Source organism: Gobio gobio (assembly GCF_949357685.1).
Source record: "Gobio gobio genome assembly, chromosome: 16".
In the NCBI taxonomy this organism is placed as follows: domain Eukaryota; kingdom Metazoa; phylum Chordata; class Actinopteri; order Cypriniformes; family Gobionidae; genus Gobio; species Gobio gobio.
The window spans coordinates 50,848,294-50,873,932 of NC_137109.1; the positions used below are offsets into that span (position 1 = coordinate 50,848,294).

Here is a 25,639-nt window from a genome sequence, read left to right on the forward strand (position 1 = left end):
TTTGACAATCGGAATATCAGATAGTTCATGCCATAGCTAACACATTTGTGAATATTCTGAATAAAGAAGGAAAAAATGACATAAAAGCAGATCATCATTCATTCAGCGCTTTTGCTGCTGCAGTGTGTCACGTGACAAGCAATGACGCGTCACCATGGAAACGCCGCCCCCCCTCTCACAATATAGTTCCCACGTCCCTGTAGTGTGCGCGCGCTGGCTTTAGCGGCGCATTCAAGGGCACTCGTAAAACTGATGTTTGTTGTGACTGCCAGAGTTGTATGCAGGGCGAGCGCGGAGAGGGGAAATCTATATCATCTATATCGTTGCTTTTTTCGATAGTAATATCTTGAAAGTTCATATCTAGATATAGATTCGATAACGATATATCGTTCAGCCCTACAACTAACGATTATTTTTTTCTGTTGCCTAATCGAACTATTATTTTCCAGATTAATCTGATGGTTCTTTTTTACAGATTGTAATTTTTCACATTATTGTATTTCAAAGAGGGTAGTGAATTTGTTTATTATTTTATCATGAAATCAATGAATGTTGACAATATTAATTTAAACGAAATAATATAAATTTAAACGATAAGTCGATAACGATAAATTGTTCAAAGCAACCGATTCATCTTATAACAAAACATTGCCGAATTAGCAAAGACAGTTTAAAATGTAATTTAATATTAATTTCTTGTTTATAGAACGTTTGTATAAATCAATATAATTTGCACTCACGCTTATATATTCATGAAAACAGCTCTCTTGCTATTGCGATATTGCTTAATTATATATGTTATATAAAAAAACTAAATTTCAGAATTTTGTGGGCATTTATATTAACTTTGCACATTTTTCAACCCGGCAGAACAGTAACAAAATAAATCACATTACACAGAAGTTATTGATTGCAATTTAGGCTGTAAGTTTTACATCAAATCACATTAATGATGTTAAATCAGGCAATGCACCTGTGATTTAGTGATATCCCAGCACTAGCGCATTTCACGCATTTCGACATATTTTCGTAGTCGACGTCACACGTCGTTGCAGCCCTAATGTGTATGGTCAGCTCTTATTTTCTGTGTGTGTGTGTGTGTTGTAGGTCGTACTCCGAGCTCCTGCAGCGTATAGCAGAGTTGTGCCGCTACATGTCCGCTGCGGATGGGGAAGGGTTTGCCCGCTGCTGTGGTCAGATCGTCACCTGCTGTACGCTAGTGTTGTTCCACAGCGCGTTTCACTACGTCTCTGCCGTGCAGCCGTCACTCTTCCAGGGTCAGTGTGTGTGTGTGTGTGTGTGCAAACATTGACATTGACTAAATAATTGTATGACTTTCTAAATTTTGTGGTAATGTAATTTTTTCAGTGGTACCATCATCGTTATTTAATATTCCACATTTAAATAGAGCCTTGGTGAGCAGAAGAGACTTCTTTCCAAAACATCATCAAAAAATATTAATTATTCCAGGCTTTACTACCAGTGTATATATACACCGATCAGGCATTACATAATGACCACTGACAGTTGAAGTGAGTAACACTGATGATCTGCTAGTGGGTGGGATATATTAGGCAGCAAGTGAACATTTTGTCCTCAGAGTTGATGTGTTAGAAGCAATAAAAATGGGCAAGCGTGAGGATTTGAGCGAGTTTGACAAGGGCCAGATTAGTGCTGGGCGGTTTGACCAAAAATCTGTATCACGTTTTTTTTTTTAGAGTTCGGCGGTATTACGTTATATCACGTTTTTGCCACTGTACAGTGAATATATGTACAGGTTCTTGTCATATAATTAGAATATAATCAAAAAGTTGATTTATTTCACTAATTCCATTCAAAAAGTGAAACTTGTATATTATATTCATTCATTACACACAGTATCTCAGAAAATTTGAATATTACTTAAGACCCTTTTGAATGGAATTAGTGAAATAAATAAATTTTTTGATGATATTCTAATTATATGACCAGCACATATATATATATATGTATATGTATGTAATAATTTCAAGGTAGACAGAGCTTTTATTTTGCCGGGTTAGAATAAAGACATTTGAGTTTGTGTGTAATGTATTATTTATTAATCGAAGTAGGTTGATTTTGACGGGTTGTCGTGAAGACCTTTGATTTTCTGTGTGAATATGATACGACAAATATCGATAGTTTTATCAATTTAAACGGTGAAATGTTCATTTAGTGACTCTACAGATGAAGTTCGTGTGTCCTCATATAGTGAAAAAATCATCACGATCGTCACACGCTTCAGTGTAAAGTTAGACGAAACCGCCGCGCTCATTTGCAGAGACACGGCAGAACATTCAGAATTCAGATTTTATGAGCTTGAATAATTACAGACACTACTCCGTATCGATATATCCAATTCATTGTACAGCGATACTTTTCATCTATTCATCTAAAAATTGCCAAATTCTGTGACATTCCTCTTTATAAAGTAAGCTCAAGAAGTTATAGAAAGGTGTCAGTAGGAGGCAGTGATGCTTTGGGCATGTTCTGCTGGGAAACCTTGGGTCCTCCATCATGTGGATGTGACTTTGACACGTCCAACCTATCTAAGCATTGTTGAGCCCATGTCCAGCCTTTCATGGAGACGGTTTTCCCTGTGGCTGTGGCTCTTTCAGCAGATAATGCGCCGCCACAAAGCACAAATTCAGGAATGCTTTGAGGAGCACAACAACGAGTTTGATGCATTGACTCCAAATTCCCCAGATCTCAATCCAATCCAGCATCTGTGGGATGTGCTGAACAAAAAAGTCTGATCCATGGAGGCCCCACCTCACAACTTGCATGACTTAAAGGATCTGCTGCTAACATCTTGGCGCCATATACCACAGCACACCTTCAGGGGTCTAGTGGAGTCCATGCCTCGATGGGTCAGGGGGACCAACACAATATTAGGTCATAATGTTATGCCTGTTCGGTGTATATATTGTGGTTTTGTCTGTCTGTCTCTGCGAGCTGTAGAAATGTCATGGTCTGGTGTGATGTTGCAGGTCACGCGTCTCTGAGCTCGAGTCCCTGGGTTCTGCTGGAGGATCTGTCCAGTGTTTACACTGATGTAGATGTGGAGAGAAAGCATGCGCACAAGAAACGCAAGCTGGCCGACGGGCGAGAGAAAACCATGGTGAGCCTCAGAGGTGTTAAGTTTTCATTATTTGTTGAGGTCAGTTCTGTGTAAATATATTTGGTGAACATCACTGCTGACTGTCTGTGTGTGTGTGTGTGTGTGTGTGTGTGTGTGTGTGTGTGTGTGTGTGTGTGTGTGTGTGTGTGTGTGTGCGTGTGCGTGTGCGTGTGCGTGTGCGTGTGCGTGTGCGTGTGCGTGTGCGTGTGCGTGTGCGTGTGCGTGTGCGTGTGCGTGTGTGTGTGTGGACTGGTAATCATCACGTTATGGGGACAAAATGTCCCCACAAAGATGGCAATATCCGAAATCCTCATCCTTGTGGGGACATTTTTAGGTCCCCATGAGGAAAACATCTTATAAATCAGACTAAGTGATGTTTTTTGAAAATGTAAAATTGCAGAATGTCTCCTGTGAGGGGTAGGTTTAGGGGCAGGGGCAGTGTAGGGGGATAGAATATACGGTATGTACGGTATAAAAACCATTACGCATATGGAAAGTCCCCATAAAAGATGAAAACACTACGTGTGTGTGTGTGTGTGTGTAGAGCTCTGATGATGAGGACATGTTGGCCAAAGGCAGAGGGCGGCACATCGTGGTGAATAAAACAGAGATGCAGAGTTGGGCCGAGACCTTGGAGCACTTCCGTACAGCCAGAGAGAGCTGGGAACTGCTGCATTCACACCAGAGCCTGGAGACAGGTCTGTCTGTCCACCTGTCTGTCTATCTGACCTTCTGTCTGTCTGTCTATCTGACCTTCTGTCTGTCCGTCCGCTTGTCTGTCCGTCTGTCCGTCTATCCATCTGTCTGTCCGCCTGTCTGTCCGTCTATCCATCTGTCTGTCTGTCCGCCTGTCTGTCCGTCTATCCGTCTGTCTGTCTGTCTATCTGTCTGTCCGTTCGCCTGTCTGTCTGTCTATCTATCTGTCTGTCCATCCATCCATCTGTCTGTCTGTTCGTCCGCCTGTCTGTCCATCTATCCATTTGTCTGTCTGTTCGTCCGCCTGTCTGTCTGTCCATCCGTCTGTCTGTCTGTCCATCCGCCTGTCTGTCTGTCTGTCCGTCCATCCTTCTGTTTGTCTGTCTGTCCATCCGTCTGTCTGTATGTCCATCCGTCTGTCTGTCTGTCCGTCCGCCTGTCTGTCTGTCTATCCGTCCACCTGTCTGTCTGTCTGTCTGTCCATCCGTCTGTCTGTCTGGCAATCCTTCTGTCTGTCCATCCGCCTGTCTGTCTGTCTATCTGTCCGTCCATCCTTCTGTTTGTCTGTCCGTCCACCTGTCTGTCTGTCTATCCGTCTGTCTGTATGTCTGTCCGTCCATCCTTCTGTCTGTCTGTCCGTCCGTCCGCCTGTCTGTCTGTCCGTCCATCCTTCTGTCCGTCCATCCGCCTGTCTGTCTGTCCGTCCGTCCGCCTGTCTGTCTGTCTGTCTGTCTCTCTGTCCGTCCATCCTTCTGTCCATCCATCCATCCTTCTGTCCATCCGCCTGTCTGTCTGTCTGTCCGTCCGTCCATCCTTCTGTCCGTCCACCTGTCTGTCTGTCTGTCTGTCTATCCGTCTGTCTGTATGTCTGTCCACCTGTCTGTCTGTCTGTCTATCCGTCTGTCTGTATGTCTGTCCGTCCATCCTTCTGTCTGTCTGTCCGTCCATCTGTCTGTCCGTCCGTCCATCCCCATGTCTGTCTGTCTGTCCGTCCGTCCGCCTGTCTGTCTGTCCATCCGTCCATCCTTCTGTCCATCCGCCTGTCTGTCTGTCTGTCCGTCCATCCTTCTGTCCGTCCGCCTGTCTTTCTGTCCGTCCATCCTTCTGTTTGTCTGTCCGTCCGCCTGTCTGTCTGTCCATCCGTCTGTCTATCCGTCCATCCTTCTGTCTGTCTGTTCGTCCACCTGTCTGTCCGTCCATCCTTCTGTCCGTCTGTCCGCCTGTCTATCTGTCCATCCGTCTGTCTGTCTGTCCGTCCGTCCGCCTGTCTGTCTGTCTCTCTGTCCGTCCATCCTTCTGTACATCCGCCTGTCTGTCTGTCCGTCCATCCTTCTGTCCATCTTTCCGCCTGTCTATCTGTCCCTCCGTCTGTCTGTCTGTCCATCCGTCTGTCTGTCCGTCCGTCCGCCTGTCTGTCTGTCCATCTCTCTGTCTGTCCATCCTTCTGTACGTCCACCTGTCTGTCTGTCCGTCCATCCTTCTGTTTGTCTGTCTGTCCGCCTGTCTGTCTGTCCGTCTGTATGTCTGTACGTCCGCCTGTCTGTCTGTCCGTCCATCCTTCTGTCCGTCCATCCGCCTGTCTGTCCATCCATCCTTCTGTCTGTCTGTCCGCCTGTCTGTCCATCCATCCTTCTGTCTGTCTGTTCGTCCGCCTGTCTGTCCATCCATCCTTCTGTCCGTCCATCCGCCTGTCTGTCCATCCGTCTGTCTGTCTGTCCGTCCATCCATCTGTCTGTCCGTCCGCCTGTCTGTCTGTTCGTCCGTCCATCCATCCATCTGTCTGTCCGTCCGCCTGTCTGTCTGTCCATCCGTCTGTCTGTCTGTATGTCTGTCCGTCCATCCTTTTGTCCGTCCATCCGCCTGTCTGTCTGTCTGTATGTCTGTCTGTCCGTCCGTCCATCCATCCATCCTTCTGTCCGTCCGTCCGCCTGTCTGTCTGTCTATCTGTCCGTCCATCCTTCTGTGTGTCTGTCCGTCCACCTGTCTGTCTGTCTGTCTATCCGTCTGTCTGTCTGTATGTCTGTCCGTCCATCCTTCTGTCTGTCTGTTCGTCCGCCTGTCTGTCCGTCCATTCTTCTGTCCGTCCGTCTGTCTGTCTGTCTGTCCGTCCATCCATCCTTCTGTCCATCCGCCTGTCTGTCTGTCCATCCGTCTGTCTGTCTGTCTGTCCGTCCATCCTTCTGTCCTTCCGCCTGTCTGTCTGTCTGTCCATCCATCTGTCTGTCTGTCCGTCCATCCTTCTGTCCGTCCGTCTGCCTGTCAGTCCATCCGTCTGTCTGTCTGTATGTCTGTCCGTCCATCCTTCTGTACATCCGCCTGTCTGTCTGTCCGTCCATTCGCCTGTCTGTCCGTCCATCATTCTGTCTGTCTGTCCGCCTGTCTGTCCGTCCATCCTTCTGTCTGTCTGTCTGTCCGCCTGTCTGTCCGTCCATCCTTCTGTCTGTCTGTTCGTCCATTCTTCTGTCCGTCCGTCTGTCTGTCTGTCTGTCCGTCCATCCATCCTTCTGTCCATCCGCCTGTCTGTCTGTCCATCCGTCTGTCCATCCTTCTGTCCTTCCGCCTGTCTGTCTGTCCATCCATCTGTCTGTCTGTCTGTCCGTCCATCCTTCTGTCCGTCCGTCCGCCTGTCCGTCCATCCTTCTGTACGTCCGCTTGTCTGTCTGTCCGTCCATCCGCCTGTCTGTCCGTCCATCCTTCTGTCTGTCTGTCCGCCTGTCTGTCCATCCATCCTTCTGTCTGTCCATCCATTCTTCTGTCCGTCCGTCTGTCTGTCTGTCCATCCATCCTTCTGTCTGTCTGTCCGCCTGTCTGTCCATCCATCCTTCTGTCTGTCCATCCATTCTTCTGTCCGTCCATCTGTCTGTCTGTTCGTCCGCCTGTCTGTCCATCTATCCATTTGTCTGTCTGTTCGTCCGCCTGTCTGTCTGTCCATCCGTCTGTCTGTCTGTCCATCCGCCTGTCTGTCCGTCCATCCTTCTGTTTGTCTGTCTGTCCATCCGTCTGTCTGTATGTCCATCCGTCTGTCTGTCTGTCCGTCCGCCTGTCTGTCTGTCTATCCGTCCACCTGTCTGTCTGTCTGTCTGTCCATCCGTCTGTCTGTCTGGCAATCCTTCTGTCTGTCCATCCGCCTGTCTGTCTGTCTATCTGTCCGTCCATCCTTCTGTTTGTCTGTCCGTCCACCTGTCTGTCTGTCTATCCGTCTGTCTGTATGTCTGTCCGTCCATCCTTCTGTCTGTCTGTCCGTCCGTCCGCCTGTCTGTCTGTCCGTCCATCCTTCTGTCCGTCCATCCGCCTGTCTGTCTGTCCGTCCGTCCGCCTGTCTGTCTGTCTGTCTGTCTGTCTGTCTCTCTGTCCGTCCATCCTTCTGTCCATCCATCCATCCTTCTGTCCATCCGCCTGTCTGTCTGTCTGTCCGTCCGTCCATCCTTCTGTCCGTCCACCTGTCTGTCTGTCTATCCGTCTGTCTGTATGTCTGTCCACCTGTCTGTCTGTCTGTCTATCCGTCTGTCTGTATGTCTGTCCGTCCATCCTTCTGTCTGTCTGTCCGTCCATCTGTCTGTCCGTCCGTCCATCCCCATGTCTGTCTGTCTGTCCGTCCGTCCGCCTGTCTGTCTGTCCATCCGTCCATCCTTCTGTCCATCCGCCTGTCTGTCTGTCTGTCCGTCCATCCTTCTGTCCGTCCGCCTGTCTTTCTGTCCGTCCATCCTTCTGTTTGTCTGTCCGTCCGCCTGTCTGTCTGTCCATCCGTCTGTCTATCCGTCCATCCTTCTGTCTGTCTGTTCGTCCACCTGTCTGTCCGTCCATCCTTCTGTCCGTCTGTCCGCCTGTCTATCTGTCCATCCGTCTGTCTGTCTGTCCGTCCGTCCGCCTGTCTGTCTGTCTCTCTGTCCGTCCATCCTTCTGTACATCCGCCTGTCTGTCTGTCCGTCCATCCTTCTGTCCATCTTTCCGCCTGTCTATCTGTCCCTCCGTCTGTCTGTCTGTCCATCCGTCTGTCTGTCCGTCCGTCCGCCTGTCTGTCTGTCCATCTCTCTGTCTGTCCATCCTTCTGTACGTCCACCTGTCTGTCTGTCTGTCCGTCCATCCTTCTGTTTGTCTGTCTGTCCGCCTGTCTGTCCATTCTTCTGTCCGTCCGTCTGTCTGTCTGTCCATCCGTCTGTCCATCCTTCTGTCCTTCCGCCTGTCTGTCTGTCCATCCATCTGTCTGTCTGTCTGTCCGTCCATCCTTCTGTCCGTCCATCCGCCTGTCTGTCCGTCCATCCTTCTGTCTGTCTGTCCGCCTGTCTGTCCATCCATCCTTCTGTCTGTCTGTTCGTCCGCCTGTCTGTCCGTCCATTCTTCTGTCCGTCCGTCTGTCTGTCTGTCCGTCCATCCATCCTTCTGTCCATCCGCCTGTCTGTCTGTCCATCCATCTGTCTGTCTGTCTGTCTGTCTGTCCGTCCATCCTTCTGTCCTTCCTTCCGCCTGTCTGTCTGTCCATCCATCTGTCTGTCTGTCTGTCTGTCCGTCCATCCTTCTGTCCTTCCGCCTGTCTGTCTGTCCATCCATCTGTCTGTCTGTCCGTCCATCCTTCTGTCCGTCCGTCCGCCTGTCTGTCCATCCGTCTGTCTGTCTGTCTGTCTGTCTGTCTGTCTGTCTAGCTTCCAAAAATGAAAATCTGTCATCATTGACTCACCCTGATGTCGTTCCAAACCCTCATGTCTGTTAGACTGTCAGTGGAGGGTCAGGAAGCTCATTTGTGTTCTGAATGAAAGTCTCATGTTTGGAACATCATCAGGCTGAACTGTCTCTCTCACAGCTGCTGATATATCCCACAGGTCATGATTAGTAGATAACCGTAAATGAGGAACTCTTGTGTGATTGGTTTATTCCAGAGTTCGCTAAGATCTGCTCGACGTGGAAAACTGAGATGTGGTTGTGGTTTCGGATCTTCCTCACAGATATGATCATCTATCAGGTATGATTGGGGTTTGATGATGTATTGATTTGTTGCTTAATTGATAACACGTAGGAATAAACATTAAGGTCATTTCTGTGGCAAAATTTGTGTTAAAAGTTGTTCTTAATCGGTGGGATTGTGTGTGTGTGTGTGTGTGTGTGTGTGTGTGTGTGTGTGTGTGTGTGTGTGTGTGTGTGTGTGTGTGTGTGTGTTCAGGGTCAGTACAGGAAGGCTCTGTCCAGTCTAGCTCTGATGTCATCACTGCAGCTCCAGCAGAGCCAGAACTCGATCTCCACCTCCTCACACCTGGAGACACACAGAGCCATCATACAGCAGGCCTCCTGTCACTACGCCCTGGGAGAGTACAGGGTAACACACACACACTCACACACACATGTTGGGTTTTCATGTTTTATGGGGACATTCCATAGGCGTAATGGTTTTTATACCGTACAAACCGTATTTTCTATCCCCTTACACTGCCCCTAAACCTAGCCCTCACACACACACACACACACACACACACACTCTCACTCTCTCACACACACACACACACACACACACACACTCTCTCACACACACCCTCTCACTCACACACAAACACACACACTCACACACATACACACACTCAGACCGCCTGAGACACAGACACACTCACACTGACACGCACACACACTCTCACTCACACACACTCACACACCCTTTAACTCTCTATCACACACACACATACACACACTCAGACCGCCTGAGACACAGACACACTCACACTGACACACACTCACTCACACACACACACTCACACACCCTTTAACTCTCTATCACACACATACACACACTCAGACCGCCTGAGACTCACTCACACGCACACACACACACACCCTCTCACTCACTCACACACACACACTCACACACCCTTTAACTCTCTATCACACACATACACACACTCAGACCGCCTGAGACACACTCACACGCGCACACACACACACACACACACACACCCTCTCACTCACACACACACTCACACACCCTTTAACTCTCTTTCACACACATACACACACTCAGACCGCCTGAGACACAGACACACTCACACTGATACACACACGCACACACACACACACTCTCTCACACACACCCTCTCACTCACTCACTCTCACTCACACACACACTCACACACCCTTTAACTCTCTATCACACACATACACACACTCAGACCGCCTGAGACACACTCACACACACTCAGACACACACACACAGACACACACACACAGACACACACACTCAGACACACACAGACACACACACACACACACACACACACACACACACACACACACACACACTCAGACACACACAGACACACACACTCAGACACAGACACACACACTCAGACACACACAGACACACACACACACACACACTCAGACACACACACACACACACTCAGACACACACACTCAGACACACACACACACACAGACACACACACTCAGACACACACACTCAGACACTCACACACACTCAGATCGCCTGTACTCAGTGTGTCTCATCACCTCATGCTGTGGTTGGTCAGATGGCGTGTGAGAAGCTTCTAGAGGCGGTCGCTGGTCTGACGCCCCAGAGCCAGGAAGCAGTGAAGAGCAGCGAGGAGCAGCGCAAACCCCGGAGCAAAGCCAGGAGAGGTGACCGGAGCGGAGCCTGTTCATATATACGGTGTCCCTCTATCAGTGCTCATGAATAACCTCAGTGTGGCACGTTTTCCCAGTAATAGAATGAGACTCTCTCTCTCTCTCTCTCTCTCTCTCTCTCTCTCTCTCTCTCTCTCCTCTGTTGATAGGTAATGATCTGAGGCTCGTCCCCTGCACCAGTAAATCCGTCCTTCCTTTCTGTCTGCAGCTCATGCTGGCGTGCTTCAAGGTACCAGAACACTTCACCTCACAGCTCGACATCTGAGACCCGCTTTCTAATGGTGCGTTCACACCGGACGCGATTGACGCAATTCGTGCGAGTGATTTACATGTTAAGTCAATGCAGAGATGCGAAATGGCATTCTGCGGGGCGATTCGCGCGAATGACGCGAATTGAGCGTTTTGAACGTGTGATCCGCACGAATCGCTCAAGTTGAAAAATCTGAACTCTGGCGGATATTCGCGCCGCGATAGCCAATCAGGAGCTTGCTCTAGTAGTGACAACAATGAGGAGAAAATCTGTATATTAATATCTGGTTCTGACAATATGATTATCACTGTGATAACATTAAATGACATGAAACACAAGTTTATGTGTGATCAATAATACAAAAGTATAAGTAAAAGGTATAATAAGCTAAACATGAAATAAAGCAAACAATTCAGTCAAACATTCAAAGTCAGCGCTAGTAGGCTACAACGGTAACGTAAAGTTAAATAGCCTAAAAATAAACAAGTAATGAAACTTCTCTTTGCCTTCAGTCTAAACGATTTGCCAGGGAACAAATTATACAACCCCAAATCAGAAAAAGTTGGGACAGTATGGAAAACGCAAAAAAAAAAAAAAAATAATGATGTGATTTGAAACAGGTGATGTCAACAGGTGATTGTAATTATGATCTGGTACAAAAGCAGCATCCAAGAAAGGTCTAATCCTTTAGGAGCAAAGATGGGCCGAGGATCGCCAGTTTGCCAACAAATACGTGAGAAAATTATTGAAATATTTAAAAACAATGTTCCTTAAAGAAAGATAGGAAGAGATTTGGATATTTCACATTCAACAGTGCATAACATAATTAAAAGATTCAAGGAATCTGGAGGAATTTCAGTGCGTAAAGGACAAGGGCGCAAGCCTAAGCTGAACAACCGTGATCTCCGATCCCTCAGGCGGCACTGCATCAAGAATCGTCATTCATCTAGAAGCGATATCACCACATGGGCTCAGGACTACTTTGGCAAACCTTTGTCAAGTACCACAATACGTAGTTACATCCACAAATGGCAGTTAAAACTGAACTCTGCCAAAAGGAAGCCCTATGTTAACAGTGTCCAGAAGCGCCGTCGACTTCTCTGGGCTCGAGGCATCTGGGATGGACCATCACACAGTGGAAACGTGTACTGTGGTCAGATGAAGCGGTATTTCAGCTATTTTTTGGGAGGAATGGACGCCGTGTGCTCCGGACCAAAGAAGAAAAGGATCATCCAGACTGTTACCAGCAACAAGTCCAAAAGCCAGGGTCTGTCATGGTATGGGGTTGTGTCAGTGCCCTTGGCAAAGGTAACTTGCACTTCTGTGAAGGCTCCATTAATGCTGAAAAGTACATAGAGATTTTGGAGCATAATATGCTGCCTTCAAAAAGACATCTTTTCCAGGGACGTCCATGCATATTTCAACAAGACAATGCAAAACCACATTCTGCACACATTACAAAGTCCTGGCTGTGGAGGAAGAGGGTTCGGGTACTTGACTGGCCTGCCTGCAGTCCCGACCTGTCTCCAATAGAGAATGTGTGAACGAAGACCCCGTACTGTTGCCCACCTTAAGACTTGTTTGCAGGAAGAATGGGACAAAATTACACCTGAAACACTTCATCACTTGGTGTCTTCAGTCCCTAAACGTCTTTTAAGTGTTGTGAAAAGGAATGTCAACATTACAAAGTGGTAAATGCTTTACTGTCCCAACTTTTTTTTAAATGTGTTGCAGGTCTGAATGACAGGAAAGGATGCATAATTACAAATGACATGAAGGTGACCAGACAAAACATGAAATATTTTGTGTTCATATTGTCTGCAATGAAATACAAGTGAAAGTAAATTTAGAAATGTGCGTTTTCGTAGAGTGTGCGTTTTCCATACTGTCCCAACTTTTTCTGATTTGGGGTTGTAGATCCATGAGACCAAAGATCGGCCGTTAGATCTACACAAGACGAATTATAGCTCGAGACGCCACAGAGACATCAGAGCCAGCGGCAGACAGCAGATCACATGTTCAAATAGGCGCTCACTTTATAAATAAACCACAGATTTGAGCTTTAAACCACTACATTATCACCTGAAAAAGTCTTAAAACTACGTTTTGTCACACATTAACAGTAGAATTTAACAAAAAAGACGTGTAAACACAGCCCATGTCAGCCATTTCTCAACGAGACGAACCGCTGGCAGAAGCCCCGCCCATGAGGAGAATCACGTCTGTTGTGCAGTGAATGTCACGCGCGAATGAAGCAAGTAAACTCAAAATGTTCAAGCGTCCGACTACATGCGAATAGCGCGATTTATTTGCGTCAATCACGTCCGGTGTGAACGCCACATAACGCGTTTCGTCTCTCTCTCTCCAAGCTGAGGGCTTTCACAGACAACAGAGATGACCTCGCTCTGGGTCATGTGGTCGTTCTCCTGCAGCATGATTGGCCACAGGGGGAGAATCTCTTCCTGAAGGCGGTGGATAAGATCTGTCAGCAGGGCAGTTTCCAATACGAGAACTTCTTCAACTATGTCACCAGTATCCTTCAGCTCGAGCGGAGGATTCGTGGATCGATGTGTTTGTGAGAGTGTTTGTCCTTAACCTGCTTTCCCTACCAGACATTGACATGTTAGAAGAGTTCGCTTACCTCCGTACAACAGAGGGTGGGCGTGTCCAGCTGGAGCTGCTGCCCAATCAGGGGATGCTTATCAAGTAAGTCCCGCCCACATCACACACACACCAGCCGTTAGAACTGGAAATGATGAGAAGTGATCGTCTGAGGTCTCTCCCTCCTTCCTGCTTCCTCTCTCCTTTTGTTTTGGACATGATGAATAGGCTTCGATTCGTTTTTCTTTGCCTTGCTTTCCGATTGGCTCATTAGTGCTGAAGTGTTGATGGTCTCCAGACGCTTTTCTAAAGAGGAATCGTTGAGTCACGAGCTCTGGAATGACTAAAGTTAGGGTCAGGAATCGAGAGCATCGTTTTAAATGAATCAAACTAAACAAATCTCTTGAGTGAATGATTCAATGACTCGCTCATAAATACTTCTCGTTTCGTTACGTGATGAATCAGTGTTTTTGAACAAATCATGTCCAATTTGAACTACTGTTTTGCGATAACATCCTGCTGGATGTGCCTTATCCCGCTTATTACACGCCACCTTGACGCCAGTCTTGTTTTACTGTCATTGAGATCCTATCATCATTTTTATTAATAATTTGAATTCTGTTTTATTTTTATATTTTCCATTTTCGTTTTTTTTTTTTAGCTAAAGTTTTATTTTGTTGTAATTTGTATACGTTTTTTTAATGTCTCTAAAATTTTTTTATAAAATTAGATAATTCAAATTTATAAAATTGATTAATACAAATGTATCAACTTGATTAATAAAAATAGTATGTTTGATTAATAAAAATTAATAAAATGTATTAAAAATTAATTAAAAAATTATAAAATTGATTAATAAAAATTATCAATTGTATTAATTTTGTAGATACAATTTTATTATTTTTACTCATACTAATTAATTTTTTGTAAAAAAAGAAAAATGTATTAATAGTTTTTTCTTAATACATAAAATTGATTAATAAAAATTAATAAAATGTATTAAAATTAATAAAATGTATTAAAATTAAAAAAATTAATACAATTGATTAATAAAAATGAGTAAGTTTTAATTAATAAAAATTAATCAAATGAATTAAAAATTAATAAATATTTATCAAATTGATTAATAAAAATGTGTAAGTTTTCATTAATAAAAATTAATAAAATGGATTAAAAATTAATAAAAAATAATAAAATGGATTAATAAAAATGAGTAAATGGATTAATAAAAATTATTAAAATTAATAAAAAAAAATTGAAAAAATATAAAAAATTGATTAATAAATATTATCAATTTTATTGATACAATTTTATTATTTTTATTCATACTAATTTATTTTTTATTTACACAATTTAATTAATACATTTTTCTTAATACATAAAATTGATTAATAAAAAATAATACAATTTATTAATAAAAAATTATAAAATTTATAAAAATTTATAAAATTGTTAATAAAAATAAGTAATTTTTAATTAATAAAAATTAAAAATGAATAAAAAAGATTAAAAATTAATAACATTTATCAATTGTACTAATTTTTAAAACAATTTAATTTTTTTTATTCATACTAATTTATTAATTTTTATTTATAAAGTTACATTTTTCTTAATACATTTTTATTAGTTTTCATTTTAGTTTTAGCTAAAAAAATTAAATGTTTTTTTATATTTAATATTATTTTAAATACAGTAAATCCTTTAGAATCTAAATATCAGGGGATGGTGTTCAGTCATATCACTTTTTCGTATCATGGCTTTTGACCATATAAATAATGACATGATCAATAATGAAATATTGATTTAAGAAACTGTTTTGGGATACATTAGCGTACAAAACAGTCGAACACTTCAACACTGTTACCGTAGGTCTGCTATTCATACTGAAGTCCTTCGGTTTGATTTGACGGTAAATACAGTCGATAATGAAACCAGAGAGACAGAGCACGTCCATCCGACATCATTATCAGCCAATAACTGGCCTCGGAGTGTTGCGACTGGCCAATCAGAATCAAGCATTTCAGAGAGGCGTGTCCTATTTCTTGAGTTCAGCCCCGTCACTCGGGGTGCCGCTGATGAAATGGTGTTTGCTGTCCGTAGGAACCCCAGCCCCGCCCTGGGGGTGGAGTTAAACACCCTGCTGCTTCCAGGGGCTCAGAAGGCTGACAGGTACCCCACCCCCATCATCGAAACCCCGCCCCCAAACTCCTCCCAGCCTGCTCATGCGTTTCCATCCTCCTCCTTTTAGTTCTTCTCACTGGGTTTTCATTCCGTTCAAGCATTTTCATTTTGCAAGATTGTTCCTGTTCTCATACGGCTCCTTTTCCGTTGTGTTTTACTCAAATGGCTGTGAAGTCTGTTTGTTTGACGACATTGTGTTTGTAGTTTTCATTGAATTTCAGCGTTTTACATTTTATAAGTGAATCTCACACAAAATGTCAAGAAAGGTCTGGGTCATATTTCACCCGAGGATCAAAATAAATGAATAATGAAAAACAACCATTTGCATTTTTTTCATGACGGAATGTGAAAAGTCTCGTTATTGAAATAATTCTGTAATATAAAGTGTAAACGGGTTTGTGAAAAGTGAAAGTGGAGCTGTGCGATTCTCCTATGATTCTAAACAACAACTAAACAAAATAACATAATTTACTAGAGGTTCTGACAAATATATAAAATATACAAATAATTGCTGCAGTTTTAAACATGGTTTGAGTGAATGATTCAATGACTCCTAAAGACTTCACTTGTTTCATTACTGGACGAATCAGTGTTTTTGAACAAATCTCTTGAGTGAATGATTCAATGACTCACTCATAAAGACTTCCCTTGTTTCATTACTGGATGAATCAGTGTTTTTGAACAAATCTCTTGAGTTAATGATTCAATGACTCGCTCATAAAGACTTCACTTGTTCCATTACTGGATGAATCAGTGTTTTTGAACAAATCTCTTGAGTGAATGATTCAATAACTCACTCATAAAGACTTCACTTGTTTCATTACTGGATGAATCAGTGTTTTTGAACAAATCTCTTGAGTGAATGATTCAATAACTCGCTCATAAAGACTTCACTTGTTCCATTACTGGATGAATCAGTGTTTTTAAACAAATCTCTTGAATTAATGATTCAATGACTCACTCATAAAGACTTCACTTGCTTCATTACTGAATGAATCAGCATTTTTTAATTAATCTCCTGAATAAATGATTCAATGACTCACTCATAAAGACTTCACTTGTTTCATTACTGGATGAATCAGTGTTTTTAAACAAATCTCTTGAATTAATGATACAATGACTCACTCATAAAGACTTCACTTGTTTCATTACTGGATGAATCAGTGTTTTTAAACAAATCTCTTGAGTGAATGATTCAATGACTCACTCATAAAGACTTCACTTGTTCCATTACTGGATGAATCAGTGTTTTTAAACAAATCTCTTGAATTAATGATTCAATGACTCACTCAGAAAGACTTCCCTTGTTTCATTACTGGATGAATCAGTGTTTCTGAACAAATCTCCTGAATGAATGATTCAATGACTCACTCATAAAGACTTCACTTGTTTCAGGACTGGATGAATCAGGGTTTTTGAACAAATCTCCTGAATGAATGATTCAATGACTCACTCATAAAGACTTCACTTGTTTCATTTCTGGATGAATCAGTGTTTCTGAACAAATCTCCTGAATGAATGATTCAATGACTCACTCATAAAGACTTGACTTGACATGACTGGATGAATCAGTGTTTTTGAACAAATCTCTTGAGTGAATGATTCAATGACTCACTCATAAACACTTCCCTTGTTTCATTACTGGATGAATCAGTGTTTTTGAATGAATCTCTTGAATTAATGATTCAATGACTCACTCATAAAGACTTCACTTGTTTCATTACTGGATGAATCAGTGTTTCTGAGCAATTCTCTTGAGGGAATGATTCAATGACTCACTCATAAAGACTTCACTTGTTTTCTTACTGGATGAATCAGCGTTTCTGAACAAATCTCCTGAATGAATGATTCAATGACTCACCCATAAAGACTTCACTTGTTTCATTACTGGATGAATCAGTGTTTTTGAACAAATCTCTTGAATTAATGATTCAATGACTCACTCATAAAGACTTCACTTGTTCCATTACTGGATGAATCAGTGTTTTTAAACAAATCTCTTGAATTAATGATTCAATGACTCACTCATAAAGACTTCACTTGTTTCATTACTGGATGAATCAGTGTTTTTGAACAAATCTCTTGAGTGAATGATTCAATAACTCACTCATAAAGACTTCACTTGCTTCATTACTGAATGAATCAGCATTTTTTAATTAATCTCCTGAATAAATGATTCAATGACTCACTCATAAAGACTTCACTTGTTCCATTACTGGATGAATCAGTGTTTTTAAACAAATCTCTTGAATTAATGATTCAATGACTCACTCAGAAAGACTTCCCTTGTTTCATTACTGGATGAATCAGTGTTTCTGAACAAATCTCTTGAATGAATGATTCAATGACTCACTCATAAAGACTTCACTTGTTTCAGGACTGGATGAATCAGGGTTTTTGAATGAATCTCTTGAATGAATGATTCAATGACTCACTCATAAAGATTTCACTTGTTTCATTACTGGATGAATCAGCATTTCTGAACTAATCTTTTGAATGAATGATTCAATGACTCACCCATAAAGACTTCACTTGTTTCATTACTGGATGAATCAGTGTTTTTGAACAAATCTTTTGAATGAATGATTCAATGACTCACTCATAAAGACTTCCATTGTTTCATTACTGGATGAATCAGTGTTTTTGAACAAATCTTTTGAATGAATGATTCAATGACTCACTCATAAAGACTTCCCTTGTTTCATTACTGGATGAATCAGTGTTTCTGAACAAATCTCCTGAATGAATGATTCAATGACTCACTCAGAAAGACTTCCCTTGTTTCATTACTGGATGAATCAGTGTTTCTGAACAAATCTCCTGAATGAATGATTCAATGACTCACTCATAAAGACTTCACTTGTTTCATTACTGGATGAATCAGTGTTTCTGAACAAATCTCCTGAATGAATGATTCAATGACTCACTCATAAAGACTTCACTTGTTTCATTACTGGATGAATCAGTGTTTCTGAACAAATCTCCTGAATGAATGATTCAATGACTCACTCATAAAGACTTGACTTGACATGACTGGATGAATCAGTGTTTTTGAACAAATCTCTTGAGTGAATGATTCAATGACTCACTCATAAAGACTTCCCTTGTTTCATTACTGGATGAATCAGTGTTTTTGAACAAATCTTTTGAATGAATGATTCAATGACTCACTCATTACGATTTAACTTCATTCATTAACAAATGAATCAGCGTTTTTTAGCAAATCTCTTGAATGAATGATTCAATGAAAAATAGTTTTTAGAGTCACTTGTCGTCACCTACTTGTGTAACGAATTAATACAAAACAATCATTATCAGACCTCCAAAATAGGTTTTGTTTGGGATGAAACTGGAATATGAGCCAGATTTTCTTTGTGAGGTTCACCCTTATGTATTTGTGTGTGTGTGTGTGTGTGTGTGTGTGTGTGTGTGTGTGTGTGTGTGTGTGTGTGTGTGTGTGTGTGTGTGTGTGTGTGTGTGTGTGTGTGTGTGTGTGTGTGTGTGTGTGTGTGTGTGTTGTTGGAAGAGCTGTCCACAGCTCTTATCGCTCTGAATGTGGAGAAACTGCTGTTTTGTTTGTTTCTTTTCAATTCTTTCTGTACTTGATGACCCATATGTGACCCATGTTTTCATAGACATCACACCGTGACTCGAGGAATCACCAAAGGCGTGAAGGAGGATTTTCGGCTGGCGATGGAGCGTCAGGTGTCGCGTTGCGGAGAGAACCTGCTCACGGTTCTCCATCGCTTCTGCATTAATGAGAAGATCATCCTCATCCAGTCATTACCCTGAGCGACCTGTGACCTTTAACCTCATAGAAAAAATGTTTCGGACGTATGTGTCAGTTCTTACTTTACACTCTTAGAACCTTAAAGGACATGATCACAGATCTGAAGTGTGAATGCTTGTATGAATGTTTAAAGTCTGATCCAGCTGAACTCATGGCTTTATTTCAGGTATTAACAAACAATAAAAAAGATTCAGCATTTCTATATTCTTTGTCTGTAAATGGAGATTGCACTGTTCAGTGTTTGTTTTTTGACATTGTATTGTTGTAAAATACTCCATGAACTAGACTGTGTTGTGTAATATATCATTTTCTGGCAGCTCATAATAAATAAAACAGTGTTTCTGTAGTTGTATACTGAGATTAATTTTTCATAAATGCTCTGCTTTGACCCGTTTGAGTCTTTCTCAAGGTCCAAATTTAAATCTCAGGATGTCTTTGGTCACATTTTAACCATTGGTACTTTTGTTTATTAGGTTCTATTCCTTGTTAGGGGCGAAGGCACCTATTGAAATCGTTAGCGTTCTTATTATTCTGCTTCTTCTTCTTCTTCTTCTTCTTCTTCCGCCATGGGAGTCTATGGCAGCCCATAGAACCGCTCGTGGGAAAGTTATGAAATTTGGCACACTCATAGAGGATAGTCCCAACTGTCACCATAGCAAATTTTGAGTCTCTATCTCAATCCCTCTAGTGCCACCACCTGTCCAAAGTTTCACTAATGTTTATGCTAATAACATTTGAACCATAAGAGCTAGAAACAAAAGTTTCCCACCATTTTTAATTAACCGAAAAAGCCTACTTTTGCGAACTCCTCCTAGGCTGTTGCTCCAATTTGCACAAAAAAATTAACTAGATCATCTTCAGACGCTGCTGACAAAAAATTATGAAATTCAAGTTGATTCGTCAAATCGTTTTCAATAAACGCGCGAACAAATTTTACGTAGCGGTTGCGAAAATACACTTAAAGCTATATCTCCGCAACACTTTATCGTATTCAAACCAAACTTGGTACATGTCATCACAAGCATAACCTGAGGCAACATGCAGCATTTCGGCGCAGCTCCACCAACTGGTCCGGAGATACAAAAAATTTGTATTTTTGTTTATAACTTTTGAGCCTCGTTAGATTCGGGACGTTATGCCGAGTCGACTGATATTCAATTTTACCATATCGGCCATTTTGGCTGTCGGCCATTTTGAATTATGTGCTAAAATGCTGTATCTTATGAACACATGAACGGATTGTTATGAAACTCGGTATGGGTCATCAGCACGATGCCCTGAAGGAGCCTGAGAAGTTTCGAAACAGCGCCACCTAGTGGAGAATTTTTTTTATTATAACTTTGGGTGTGATTGACTTATTTTCATGGGAGTAACTTTTTTTAATCTCCTGAATCCTTGCCGAGTCCAACGATACCAGACTTGCCAGGTTTCGGCGTATGGTTTGTGAAGCGTTGTAATTTAGCACTTATAAAACGTTAGCTGATATCTTCTAAACCGCTAGTCCGATCGAGACGAAACCAGCGGCAGAAGTTTGGAAACATAGGTAGATAGCGAAAAGCTAATCCCCAAATGTCAAAATATTGATAGTAAGGGGGAGTAAAATCCAATCAAAGTCAGGTGTCAGTAATTTTACGTGTTTTTTCATTTAAATGTCTATAACTCCAAAACAAAATGAGATATTTTCACCAAAATTGACACACACATGTATGGGCTCACTCCGAGGACACACAATGGTGGGATTGTGCCTCTTGGTGGCGCTATAATAGAACAAAATATGACATTGGCTCTATACAACTAAATTTTTTAATGTGGGGTTTTAACATTTTTGCTTAAAATTGTCTTGACTCATTTTTTCAGTTGGTCTGCTGCTAGCTTCCTTGTTTGCTTCTGTTGCGCTTGGCCCCGGTAATGCTGCTTGCAGATATATTAATTTAATTGCAACTCCAGTTGTTTGTGATTCACTGCAAAAGGATTGAAGATTGAATTATGTATTCAATAGTTATTATCAGCTATTACGGACATTGACCGTGCGATGGATCAGACGAATGTGCGCCATCGGACAGAACGAGCAAGACTGATATTTACTGAACGCAGAACGAACCTCGCAAGACTTTTAAAAATGCCGGTTGAAATAAAATGCTGCGTGAGCTCAACCAATCAGCATGTTCAGCGCCCAAGTCCCACCCCCGTAAGTTCCTGAACTTTGAAAAAGTGCTACCTCGTGAGCAGGGATTTTTGGAGGGGGAAATATTTACCCAGAACTTCATTTAGACCCTGCGGTCGAAACACACAGAGTACCAGCCCAAAGTTCCTGGGGAAAGTTCCTGCGGTGGAAACGTGGCTAAACACACAATTAGGGCTGTCAAAATTGCTCAAAAATGACGTTCGAATATTCCCTCTAAAAAAAGCACGAATATTCGAACTATTCGAACATCTGGTTGCGCATTTTATCAATGACGCGCATTACGTCAATAACAGGACAAATGAATACAAAGACACATAACTACTTATATAGGTAGTCTATTTAAGTTTAAACATATTTGACAACGTATAACCTACACAAAAACAAGTAAATCACTAATGGCTAAAGACCGCAGACCTCTCTCTCTCTCGCCCTCACACTCTCTGCGCATAACGGTTTAAATGAACACACACACATTTTGAGACTGATCAAGAGTTTTGTGCAAGCAATTTAAGGTCGCGACTCTTGTCCCAAATATAGCAGGCTTCATTCAGTGATTGAAACAAATATTAATATAAGTTTTACAGCATATTATTGAATCGAGCTGTGCTGTGCTAAACATGGAACTTTTCCTTGACATGAAACAGTGAATAATCAAACCAGTGGAAGCAGTGCATTTATCCTTCATTCATGCAATATCTCTTCAGTCAGTACCTCGGCTCCATTGCTTGACAGAACTCCCTGAAGCCCCATCCACGACACTGATCGCTCTCATGTCCTTACAAATGAACAAAATTAATTTCTCCGTTATGGCCTCTTGTCGTGTTGCAGACAGAGAGCTTGTGGCGGGCGATGCAAAGTAAGGCTGGTCCAGTTTGCACATACAAATTAGTTGCTTATATTTACAAAACGAGCCTACAAAAGCATAAAGCCCGTTTAATAAAGAAAAGTTCACGAAACTAAGTGAAAACTCACTAAAGTGTTTAGTGAAATTAGGAAACATTTAGATATCATACATTGAGTTGTATAAGTTAACGTTACATTTCTACATACATTTTGTTCTCATGTCACAAGTAATATCAAGGTTTATTTTGATCTGTTTTACATGATTCTTTTGTAGTGTGGTTTTCGGTGAAGTGTACTAAAATAAATATCGTCACCTGTGTACATTAGCCCACTTCTTCGCGACGCTTTTCCTGATAGTTTATAGAACAATTACTCCGAGTCGCCATCTGTCGTTTCAAAGAAAAGCACAACAGCGAGCGTGTCAAGTATAAACGCCTCGTCCGTTTGGGGAGGAGCGCGCGCAGTCAGCGGAGGCTCGCGCTCTGGAGACGGGCCAAAGTACACAAGGCTTCAGGCGCGCTAGCGCCCACTCGCAAAGCAGACAGCCACGCCTCTACTACCGCGGGCGTTTTTTTCCCCACATTTTTTTATTTATTCGAATATTAATTTTCACCTTCGAAATTCGTTTTTTAAAAACTATTCGAATATATATTCGAATTTAGAATATTCGTTGACAGCCCTACACACAATCAGGAACCAATCGATCCGGAGCTGCTGTTTCCAGTTGAGTCAAGATGTAAACATTTAAGTGCCACAGTCGTACTGACGGAAACGCATTCACTTCCCATAGTCGCGGACACAATTAGGTTTAGAAAAAAATAAACAAGTTTTAACTCAAAAGGTGATGTCATGGTTGTCTGTAGCCTACAGTGGGCAAACACGGCACATCTGTACAGCTGTAACTACAACTACAGCTGTAATCTCATGAGAAAGGCCATACCTGGCAAAGGTTAATGTTGATCGAATAGCTCGTGACATCAACTGGACATTTTGTCATCTTTGTTTCCTTGTATGTGATTGGTTGAAGCCTTTTCTGTCGCTGCGAGAGTTTTAAAAACATCGACACCGAAACGGAAAAAAATAAACGTTGCAGCACATTCGCGTTCGGTGTGGAAGCACTCATTACACAAACAGCTGATCGAAAAATAAAACCATTGCGCGAATTATTCGCACGTCAAAATCGCGTCCAGTGTGAAAGGACCTTAAGACATAACCGACTGCGTTTATGTGACTACTCACTAAAGATGGACATTTTTGTGTGTTGTTGGTATGAGCGCATCTCAAAGAGCTCCCATTGCATGTATTATGAAATGCTGTTAAATCGCTTGCATGTTGAAGTTGGCAAGTTAAAATAAAATGATTTCCGTCAGTGTTGAATCTGAGCGCGCAGATTGCTTTAGTGCTGGTGCGATGTCTTTTGAAGCCAGAAGCAATTTGCTCATTTTGAGAGCTAGAGAAGAGAGTAATGCTGAAATTACTTCTCATCAAGAAAGTTTACAAATGACTGATTTGACGTGATAATCTTTGTTGATTAATTTAATAATAAATATTTGCGGTGATTTCCTGCTTCATATACCCTAAACTTGCATGAGTGAGTCAAATGATGCGCCAAAATTCAGACCCTGTGTGGTATCGATTTAATATCTGTACTTCGGTATTAGATTGCGGTATCGAGCCATCCCTAATCTAGGTTGAGGGGGTGAATTAACGTTCAAATAAAGATGAAATATCTTGGTTTTAGGGTGTTTTCAGACCTGTAGATCGTTTGCTTTGTTCCGAAACAGGGACTTAATTTGTTACAATGTTGCATTTTCTTCTTGGTTTCGGTTAGTTGTCACAAGGCAGCATTGCAAATCGTACCAAAATGTGTTTATGCAAGTCACATGCCAGTAAAACTGTCCTCTTAAGCTAGGAACACACCAAACCGACGCCGACCAACTAGTGGCAACGAAACCAGACTGCTGAGTTGGCTCACGTCGGCAGCGTCTGGGTCAAGTCAAGTCAACTTTATTTATATAGCGCTTTTAACAATGCAGATTGTTTCAAAGCAGCTTTACAATGTTAAACAGGAAAATAATGCAAATAAGCCGTATAGCCGTTCTGGAGAAAACGGTGATGTCATCAGCTCATTTCAATTATCATACAGTGACAATGTAGGCTTTACATCAGTAATTAGATCAGTAATTTAGTTTATATGGTTAATTTAGTTTAATAATTAGATTTATATGGATATTTAGTTTTAAAAAATAGTTTCCCCGACTGAGCAAGCCAAGCCAGAGGCAACAGTGGCAGGAAACCAAAACTCCATCAGGAAACCAGGCTCAGTCGGGGTGCCGGCCAATTAACAAACAGCGTATGATTATTATTCTGGCAACTTTACAGGTCAGAGGTCATGATAGATCGGAATATTCGAAAGATCGGAGTCATCACGCTGGAGACGGGTTTATTGAGGATGACGTATAGAGTAAACAATTACTAAATTATAATATTCGAACAATCGGAGTCATCACGCTGGAGACGGGTTTATTGAGGATGCCGTGTCGATGAGGCAATTTCAGGGGAGTCTAATTGATGGTCCAAAGTTGCCCTGACACACCAAGCCGACGTTCGACATCCGACGGCCAGTAGCGCGTCCGTTCTGCTCCTGCGTAAGAGTAAATAGCTTTCCGTACCAGCTGGTGGCAGTAGTCATTATTCAAAGCGGGAAACCGGAAGAGCTACTCTGTATACCCTATATAAACAAAGCGCACCTCATAATCTCTCTCACCACAGACGCTCACTTCTGGGGGGTTTTCTCGTGCACTGGTTCGCTAACAGAACAGCCAATCAGAACGATCAGATGGCCCGACTGACCGACAAGCGCTGACACCGAGTCAAATCGGCTGAAAAATAGCCGACGAGGACCAAAAACTTAGTTGGCCAACACAAAAAAAACTGCCCGTCGGCTTGGTGTGTTTTAGGTTTTATTGGTCCGAGTTTCCTCTGTGTTATCCATCAAGATGATTGCTCCACAAGCTTATTGTGGCTATGTGTAAAGGCTGATTTATACTTCTGAAACGGACCTACGCCGTATCCTCTGCGACGCAAGTTACGCTTTCATTTATACTTCTGCGTTGTTGTCCGCGTCAATGTGCAATTACACATGCAGACCGCTAGGAGGCAGTGTCCACCGGCATGTTGATGGTGTAACCCACAGTATCAAAGCAAAAGCCGAAGAAGACGCAGCTTGTTGTGTACATTGTTGGAGTAGCAGCAGCAGCGATGGAGGCACATAGATAGCGACTTTTCTTGCAGTTTGAGTTGTTGTATCTAATACAAATGAAGCAT

At 42.3% G+C, this 25,639-nt stretch overlaps 1 protein-coding gene across 1 annotated transcript in view; it reads left to right on the forward strand.

The window, feature by feature from the left end:
- The window catches only part of ints10 (integrator complex subunit 10), a 34,426-nt gene extending 14,790 nt beyond the window's left edge, over window positions 1-19,636 (forward strand). The window contains exons 8-17 of the mRNA XM_079838279.1: window positions 1,108-1,277; window positions 3,012-3,142; window positions 3,687-3,840; window positions 8,713-8,795; window positions 8,994-9,146; window positions 10,348-10,456; window positions 10,612-10,691; window positions 13,082-13,244; window positions 13,325-13,418; window positions 19,130-19,636. Coding sequence (XP_079694405.1) covers window positions 1,108-1,277; window positions 3,012-3,142; window positions 3,687-3,840; window positions 8,713-8,795; window positions 8,994-9,146; window positions 10,348-10,456; window positions 10,612-10,691; window positions 13,082-13,244; window positions 13,325-13,418; window positions 19,130-19,286 — 1,294 coding nt within the window. The 3' untranslated portion in view covers window positions 19,287-19,636. The remainder of the gene's footprint in view (window positions 1-1,107; window positions 1,278-3,011; window positions 3,143-3,686; window positions 3,841-8,712; window positions 8,796-8,993; window positions 9,147-10,347; window positions 10,457-10,611; window positions 10,692-13,081; window positions 13,245-13,324; window positions 13,419-19,129) is intronic.
- Window positions 19,637-25,639: the final 6,003 nt, after the last annotated feature.